The sequence below is a fragment of the Alexandromys fortis genome, unplaced genomic scaffold (genome assembly GCF_014885135.2).
Source record: "Alexandromys fortis isolate MF-2015 unplaced genomic scaffold, M_Fortis_MF-2015_v1.1 scaffold_263, whole genome shotgun sequence".
NCBI lineage: Eukaryota > Metazoa > Chordata > Mammalia > Rodentia > Cricetidae > Alexandromys > Alexandromys fortis.
This window is the reverse complement of record NW_026068165.1, coordinates 1,220,575-1,229,090: the sequence shown is the minus strand read 5'-3', so window position 1 is coordinate 1,229,090 and position 8,516 is coordinate 1,220,575. Positions and strand designations below refer to the sequence as shown.

Below are 8,516 nucleotides of genomic sequence, written 5' to 3'. Positions count from 1 at the left end.
CTCCAAGTTCCCACTTCCTCTCCTCCTATTCCCTCCACATACCCTCCCACCCCACCCCCATCCAGTCCTCAGAGAGGGTAAGGCACATTGCTTTGGGGAAGGTCCAAGGCCCTCACTACTATATCTAGACTGAGCAAGGTATCCATCTAAAGAGAATAGGTTCCCAAAAAGCCAGTACAAACAGTCGGGATAAATCCTGGTGCCACTGCCAGTGGCCCCTCAGTCTGCCCCAGCCATACAACTGTCAGCCACATTCAGAGGGACTAGTTTGGTCCTATCCTTGTTTCTTCCCAGTCCAGCTGGAGTTGGTGAGCTCACATTAGCTCAGGTAGACTGTTTCAGTGGGTGAGCCCATCATGGTCTTGACCTCTTTGCTCATATTCTTATTCCTTCTACTCTTCAACTGGACTTTGGGAGCTCAGTTTATTGCTCTAATGCGGGTCTCTGCCTCTGTTTCCATTAGTCGCTGGATGAAGATTCTATGGTGGTGTTTAAGATATTCACCAGCCTGACTACAGGGAAAGGCCAGTTCGGACACCCCCTCCTCTACTGTTTAGGGTCTTAGCTGGAGTCATCTTTGTGGATTCCTGGGAATTTCTCTAGAGCCAGGTTTCTTTCTAAGCCCATAATGGCTCCTTCAATCAAGATATCTCTTTCCTTGCTCTCATCTCTGTCCTTCCTCCATCTCGACTATCCCATTCCCTCAAGTTCCCCTCACCCCTTCCCTTGTCCCTTCCACTCTCCCTTCTCCCTCCACCCCCATGTTCCCAATTTTGTCAGGCGATCTTGTCTGTTTCTACTTTCCAGGTGGGTCTATATGTTTTTCTTTGGTTCACCTTATTACTTAGCTTCTCTGGGATCATGAACTATAGGCTCAATATCCTTTGTTTATAGCTAGTATCCACTTATGAGTGAGTACATACCATATTCATCTTTTTGGGTCTGGATTACCTCACTCAGGATAGTGTTTTCTATTTCCATCATTTGCATGCAACATTCAAGATGTCATTGTTTTTACCACTGAGTAGAACTCAAATGTGTACATGTGCCACATTTTCTTTTCTTTTTTTGTACTGAGACAGGGTTTCCCTGTAGCTTTGGAGCCTGTCCTGGAACTAGCTCTTGTAGACCAGGCTGTCCTTGAACTCACAGAGATCCACCTGCCTCTGCCTCCCAACACATTTTCTTTATCTATTCTTCAGTTGAGGGGCATCTAGGTTGTTTCCAGGATCTGGCTATTACAAATAATGCTGCTATGAACATAGTTGAACAAATGCTCTTGTAGTATGACTGAGCATCTTTTGGGTATATGCCCAAGAGTGGTATTGCTGGATCCTGAGGTAGGTTGATTCCCAACTTTCTGAGAAGCCGCCACATTGATTTCCAAAGTGGTTGTAAAGTTAGCACTCCCACCAGCAATGGATGAGTGTTCCCCTTACTCCACATCCTCTCCAGCAAAGGCTATCTTGGTGTTTTTGATCTTAGCCATTCTGACAGGTTTAAGATGATATCTCAGAGTTGTTTTGATTTGCATTTCCCTGATAGCTAAGGATGTTGAACATTTCCTTTAGTATCTTTTGGCCATTTGAGATTCTTCTTTTGAGAATTCTGTTTAGTTCTGTACCCCAATAAGAAGCCCTCTACCTGAGCTCTGTCACATGGTGTCTTTCTCTCACGCACCCCTGTATGGACTGAGGGGGTGGCCCAGTAGTAGCATGCTTGCCTAACATGCATGAGTCCTTGGATGTGATTCCCAGTACCACATACACCGCACATGCTGGCACATACTTGTAAACCCCAGTGCTGGGGAGGGGATGGCAGAAGGAACAGAAGTTCAAGGTCCTCCTTTGCTACTTTATGGAATTCCAGGCCAGCCAGGGACACGGAAGACCCTGACTTGAAAGACAGAGAACAAACTTTCCATTACCTAGGAGATACAGAGGACTTTGCCTGGTCTGGTTTATGACTAAATAAGAGCTTAGGTTTACCGGACGATGGTCTGGGGAAAACAGGGAGGAAGCCCCGTGTCAGAATGAGGTAATAGCTGGTTGGGCAAAGTCTAGCCCAGAAAGAGGTGATAAATATTTGAGAATGATCGCTTTCAGTCATCCGATCCACAAGGCAGCCATTCAAGACAGAGGACCACCTCGTCCTTCTGGCCACTGCTTTCAGGACAGGTGAGGATGACAAACAGCCGCTAAGGGGGTAGAGACAGGGAAGCTGAAGTCTCCGGAGACTAGGACTCTTCCAAGCTCTGACTGTTCTAGGCTCCTGTTCACGTGGGGCATTTCCCCCCCTCTTTCTCTGAACTCTTTCTTCTCCTTCCCGACAGTGCCGTTCAGCGGACCCACCATGATCCAGGCTGCCTTACTCCTTGGCTGTGTCTTACTGTCCTCAGCGGTCGCCTTTCCAAGGAACCTCCAGAACGGCGCCCTGCCCATTCAGCCGGCTGTCAGAGAGACTGAATCTACATCAAATGTGCTCTCCGGGAAGATCCTTCCTCCAACCCCTGGCACCTGCCAGGTCCTCTTGAACACAGTGCCCTCCTTAGCCCCCTTACCTGAGCACTTGTCCCTCTTTGCGCTGAAAGTGGCCCTGCAGGACGTGGGCTGCCCTGCTGAGGCCCAGTCTCTGCAGCTTCAGCTCAGTGAAGCGGGAGGGGAGGATAACACCGAAACCCTGGTCCTCCAGAGACAAATGCGCAGCCAGGAGGAGGCCATTCTGAGCGGCCTGGGGGGGTTCCCTGGCGAACTGAGAAGGGTGCGGCGCTCAGGTACGCTGCCCGAGACGTGTACGGATGAAGGAGCATGGGTGCTCCACGAAACTGCCTCGTTTCTTGCTGAGCTTGCTGAGAAGTTCCCTTCCATCGACGTGGTAAGTGAGTTCAAGGCTTCTGTGGCCAATGTCACCCAGCAGTGCACCATCGAGTCTTGGGAACATTTGGAAGAAGTACGCATTAGGATGATGAAAAGCCCAGAAATTCAGAATGCCACACTCTCCATAGAAGATAAAATATACTTCACTTCTCAGCTGATAGTCCTTCTGAAACGTGTTTTCATGAGCCACCTGATGGAGTATTTTTGGAGTTATTTTGGCTAGCAAGTCCTCGTGGGCATCACGCGTACTTTCTCATAGCCATTTAGAGAGTCTGCACACACAGACCATGCGTAGCATGGAGCTAGATGCTGGCAGTATTTCATGATTGACGCACATCTTCCTTTGATCCGCGTGAGCACACTCTCAGTATTGAGATGTCTCTCTTCACCGACTTAACACTTTCTAATTCCCAAATGAATGCTGTACCTCGGTGTGTTCATTTTCATTTGTTTTGAGATATTAAAGAGGTGGTGTTTTGTTTTGTTTTTGAGACAGGGTCTCACTGTGTAACCCTGGCTGGCCTGGAACTCAGAGATCCACCTGCCTTTGCCTCCAAGTACTGGAATTAAAAGCATGCGACACCATGTCTGGATTTGTTTTATTTCGAAACAGACTTGCTATGTAGCCCTTGTACAGGCTGGTCTCAAATTTATCAGACTCCTACTTCAGCCTTCCAAGTGTCTTACGAGGTTTACTTATTTATTATGAATATAGCATTCTGCTGGTACATGACTGCACACCAGAAGAGGACACCGGGTGTCACTATAGACGGTTGTGAGCCACCATGTGATTGCTGAGAATTGAACTCAGAACCTCTGGAAGAGCAGTCAGTGCTCTTAAACCTCTGAGCCATCTCTCCAGCCGGGTTGTTGATTTTTGACCCTCCCTCTGAGGGGCAGAAGCAGCTCATGGGTCCTTCTCTGAGCATTCACCCACCCCTCCCAGACAATCACAGGAAATTCTGCCCTAATTGTTCATGGCTTCAGGGCCTCAAGGAGGGGCTAGTGTTTGAACTGGGGCGCACGGGAGGAAGGGGGGTCAGTGTTGGGGAAGCCATCACACTAATCTCTGTTAGGGTCCCCCCACACTGCTATTCATAACCGCTTTCCCACGCTCTGTGAGGGGCTCTAACAAACTCATTGGCTCCCATGGCTAGCTTGGGTGGACTGGAGCTTTGGTTTGCCATTGGGACTTTGTGAGGACAGGACGGACATTGCCTCAGCTGTGCTCCAGGCTCTCTTCAGACCACGGCCCGAGGGTGGCAGTTTGTAGGCCTCCCTGCTGCCACTGCGTCCTGATGAATTTAGTGCCATTTTCTTATAGACCCCAGATTAAGACTTGATTCCCCCTCCCTTTTTTCCCCTCATATCTGGAGGTCTTTTTTTTTTTTTTTTTTTTTTTTTTTTTTTTTTTTTTTTGCCAGATCCTGTTCCTAAACGCCACAGGCTTTTGACTGGTCCCTGGCGCCTAATTTCTGTGGCCTGCAGCTTTTTCTATAGTCTGAGAGGCATGCAGGCTTTTTTCTTCAGCCAGCCAGATTCAGCTAGCTGCTTAGATAGGGGTTGTCCAGGGGATGTCCTGGTCTCTCTCGGTCCTTCCGCTCTTAGTGAAAGTTGCGCCTTCCCCCACCATACCCCACCATACTGCGCATGAGCAGAAACAGGATGACCGCGTGGCAGGGGCCGGTTCTTGCTTGGAGTGGGAATAAATGTACTCGGGCATAGTCTGCACGCTGCCGCTCAGATCCACTCCATCAAACCCGAGGAATAAGGCTGAAGTGAGACCACAGGCATCGGATGCAATGTCTCTGATCACACCGAGGCTGCCAGAGAGACCCCACTGGATGCCCAATGCTACAAAAATGCACTGAAGACTGGGGTTCAGCAGCTAATAAAGGCAAACACCCCTCTGCTGGAGATCAATCAGGAAGGTGGGGGGTCACCACAGATGATAAGCAACCAGCATGGCCTGCTAGGGCAAGAGTTAGCCAGGCTGGAGAGAAGGCCCAGCGGTTAAGATCTCAAAGCTGCTCTTTGAGAGGACCGGAGTTCAATTCCCAGCACCCACAGAGCAGCTCACAACTATAACTCCTGTTCTGGAGGATCTGACTCCTTCACACAGACACACATACAAGAAAAACACCAATACACATTAAAAATAAGGCCCCGAGTTTGGTTTCTGCTACACTCAGGTATTACCTCAAATCCAGGACCTTAGGAATTCTGGGCGAGAGTTACATGCTTAGTGCACAATTCTCTTGTACTCGTCTTGGCATGTAGCTGTGTATGGCTTGGCACTCACTACCGTAGCCCAGCTGGCCTTGACCTTGTTGCAGTCCTGGTTCAGTCCCTCAAGCACTGTCATAATCATCTTTTTAGAGATACCTGGAGCCGGCTGCATGGCGCGCTGCGAGCGGCTGCGCGGCGCGGCCCTGCGCGACTTGCTGGGCCAGGCGCAGGGCGTCTTGTTCGACTGCGACGGGGTGCTGTGGAACGGCGAGCGCACCGTGCCGGGCGCCCCCGAGTTGCTGCAGCGGCTGGCGCGGGCGGGCAAGACCACGCTTTTCGTGAGCAATAACAGCCGGCGCGCGCGGCCCGAGCTGGCGCTGCGCTTCGGCCGCCTAGGCTTCGCGGGGCTGCGCGCTGAGCAGCTCTTCAGCTCAGCGCTGTGTGCCGCGCGCCTGCTGTGCCAGCGTCGTCTGCCTGGGTCGCCGGGCACCGTGTTCGTGCTGGGCGGTGAGGGGCTGCGCGCCGAGCTGCGTGCCGCGGGGCTGCGCCTGGCGGGGGACCCCGGCGACTACGGCTCGCGCGTGCGCGCCGTGCTCGTGGGCTACGACGAGCACTTCCCCTTCGCCAGGCTGAGCGAGGCGTGCGCGCACCTGCGCGACCCCGACTGCCTGCTCGTAGCCACCGATCGCGACCCTTGGCACCCGCACAGCGACAGAAGCCGGACCCCCGGTACCGGAAGCCTGGCTGCAGCAGTGGAGACAGCCTCAGGACGCCAGGCCCTGGTGGTGGGCAAACCCAGCCCTTACATGTTCCAGTGCATCGCCGAAGAGTTCAGTGTGGACCCCATCCGCACACTGATGGTGGGTGACCGCCTGGAGACCGACATCCTCTTTGGCCACCGCTGTGGCATGACCACCGTGCTCACACTCACAGGAGTCTCACGCCTCGAAGAAGCCCAGGCTTATCTGGCAGCTGGTCAGCATGACCTTGTGCCTCACTACTACGTGGAGAGCATTGCAGACTTGATGGAGGGGCTGGAGGACTGAACCCACCTCCCCCATTCTCCGATCCCGTAGATGGAGAGAGAATGAGTTACATTCGGCAGGAGCTGCCTGGCCCCGGGTGTCTACCCCAGAGAAGGGAAGCTGGAATCCAGGAAGGTTTGTGGGCCCTCAAACCCCTCCCAGCAGTGGTTGGATGCCCTGCTGTTCAGAAGCTGTCCCTCCACATCTTGAAGGTTCACCCTGGCCTGACCCCACCAGGTAGCCTTATTTCCTGCCCTGTCACCTATCCTTCTTGAACTATATATATATGGGCCCCAAAGCCAAATGAAAATTTTCTCCAACCCTGAGTACTTAATTAAGCTCCTTCCCTTCCCTGGGAGCTGTAATGCTCTGTCCTTAGGTCCTTGCTGACCAATCAGAAGTCTAGGGAACTCCAGATATTCCTGGCCTGCACAGGCCTATGGAAGGAAAGCTACCAGTAGTGACTGGCATGTTAGTGTCTCACAGTGGGCCCTCTGGATCAAGTAAGATCTTAAAGATCACCTTGCACATCCTGGAGCCCCAGAGCCCCAGTCAGAAGGCTAAGTGACATTGACCTCTGGAGGTCCATCAGGATAACAATGATCCCCTGGCCTCTTAGATCCCAAACAGGACAATCTACGAGTCTGCGACCCGGTGGCTTTTTGATAATCCTGGGCTGACTGGATCAGCCAGGAGACCAGGTCCTAGGAGGGCAGGGTGATGAATGCCTGTCCTTATAGCACTTGGGAGGCTGAGGCAGGAGGATTGCTCTGAGTTTGGTGACCTGGGTTGCAGAGTAAGACCTCATTTCAAAAAGACCAACTTGAAAGTCAGCCTCCTCCAGGAACTGATCCGTGGGCCCTCTGTGACCCTGGTATTGATGGTCGCCCCAGCTTGGAAGAGTGACCTGATTGTTTGTATTTATTGTGTGCCAGTGGAGGCGGGGTGGGACCTTCCCACCACCTCCACCCTCGTTGTAACCAGTCCTTGAACTTAATAAAATGTAAGTGGGAGTGTCTGTACCCCAGTCTGTGGCTCCTGCAGAGGACCGGTTCAATCCCAGCACCCACATGAAAGCTCATAAATCTCCATGACTTCAGTCCCAGGGGACCCGAGGCTTCTTCTGATCTCTGTGGGCACCAGGCATGCACATGGTGCACAGACAGATGTGCAGGTGTGTGATGTATCTACATCACATCTGGAAGCAAGAAAACTTGACTCAAAAATAATGTGATTTCTCCGGTGAGGAACAATCTGAGAAACAACCCCTGAGGCTGACCTCTGACCTCTGGCCTCCGCGTGCAAGACACACAACTGAATGCATACCTGCGGGCACACACATGCAAAGTAAGTGTCGTTGTTGTCATTTGTGGTGGTTGGTTTTTAGGTGAGAGAGAGAGAGAGAGAGAGAGAGAGAGAGAGAGAGAGAGAGAGAGAGAGAGAGGGTTTCCCTACATAGCTCTGGTTGTCATGGAACTCTTTATGTAGACCAGGCTGACCTTAAATTCACAGAGTTCTGCCTCTGCCTCCTGAGTGCTGGGATTAATGGTTTGTGTCACCACCCCAAGCTTGGGTTTGTTTGTTTAAGGATTTATTTTATCGTCAGCACTTGGGAGGCAGAGGCAAGCAGATCTCTGTGAGTTTGAGGCGGTTGGTCTACAAAGTGAGTTCTATGATTGTCAGGGCTACACCCAGAGAAACATTGTCTCGGAAAAGCCAAAACAAAGCAAAACACTTACCTGTGTGAGTATTTTGTCTGCATGTATTTCTGTGAACTGTTAGAAAAAAGTTTGGAGGGGCTGGAGAGACGGCTCAGAGATTAAGGACACTGCCTGTTCTTCTGGAGGACCTGGGCTCAATTCCCAGCACCCACATGGCAGCTCACAACTGTAGCCCCAGTTCCAGGGGATCTGATACCTTCACACCAATTCACATAAAATGAAGTTAAAAAGAGAGAGAGAGAGAGAGAGAAGTTTGGAGTCACAAAGAAAGAGACCACCATTTCGGGTAGTGTCTTGACAAGGCAGAACTTCTGGTCCAAAAGGCACTGGGCTCCTGAAGGCAGAGGAGCACACGGGCCAGGAAGAGTGCGTGGCTGCGACTCTGACATGGGTGGTGCTGCTGTTTCCCTTTAGCTAGGGTTTGGCTTCACGTCGTTTGTGACGGGCTAGTTTCTTTCTTTTTGTTGTCGAGTTGCTGTTGTTTTGAGAGAGGTTCTCTCTACATAGCCCCAGTGGACCAAATAATGGGCTAGTGTGTAAATGTAATAAGTAGTGAGCTAGTGTGTAAATGTAATAAATAGAGGGCTAGTGTGTAAATGTAATAAATAGTGGGCTAGTGTGTAAATGTAATAAATAGTGGGCTAGTGTGTAAATGTAATAAATAG

The 8,516-nt window shown here is 51.2% G+C and overlaps 2 protein-coding genes across 2 annotated transcripts in view; both read left to right on the top strand.

Annotated features, from left to right (window-relative positions):
• Nucleotides 1–2,033: 2,033 nt before the first annotated feature.
• Nucleotides 2,034–3,461, top strand: LOC126492061 (apolipoprotein F-like). Its single transcript, XM_050128174.1, has 2 exons — nucleotides 2,034–2,177; nucleotides 2,333–3,461. The coding sequence occupies exon 2, from the start codon at nucleotides 2,353–2,355 to the stop codon at nucleotides 3,097–3,099; it is 747 nt and encodes a 248-aa protein (XP_049984131.1). The 5' UTR covers nucleotides 2,034–2,177; nucleotides 2,333–2,352; the 3' UTR covers nucleotides 3,100–3,461.
• Nucleotides 3,462–4,401: 940 nt separating this feature from the next.
• Nucleotides 4,402–8,516, top strand: part of LOC126491993 (chronophin-like) — a 15,302-nt gene continuing 11,187 nt past the window's right edge. The window contains exon 1 of the mRNA XM_050128061.1: nucleotides 4,402–7,477. Coding sequence (XP_049984018.1) covers nucleotides 5,276–6,151 — 876 coding nt within the window. The 5' untranslated portion in view covers nucleotides 4,402–5,275 and the 3' untranslated portion in view covers nucleotides 6,152–7,477. The remainder of the gene's footprint in view (nucleotides 7,478–8,516) is intronic.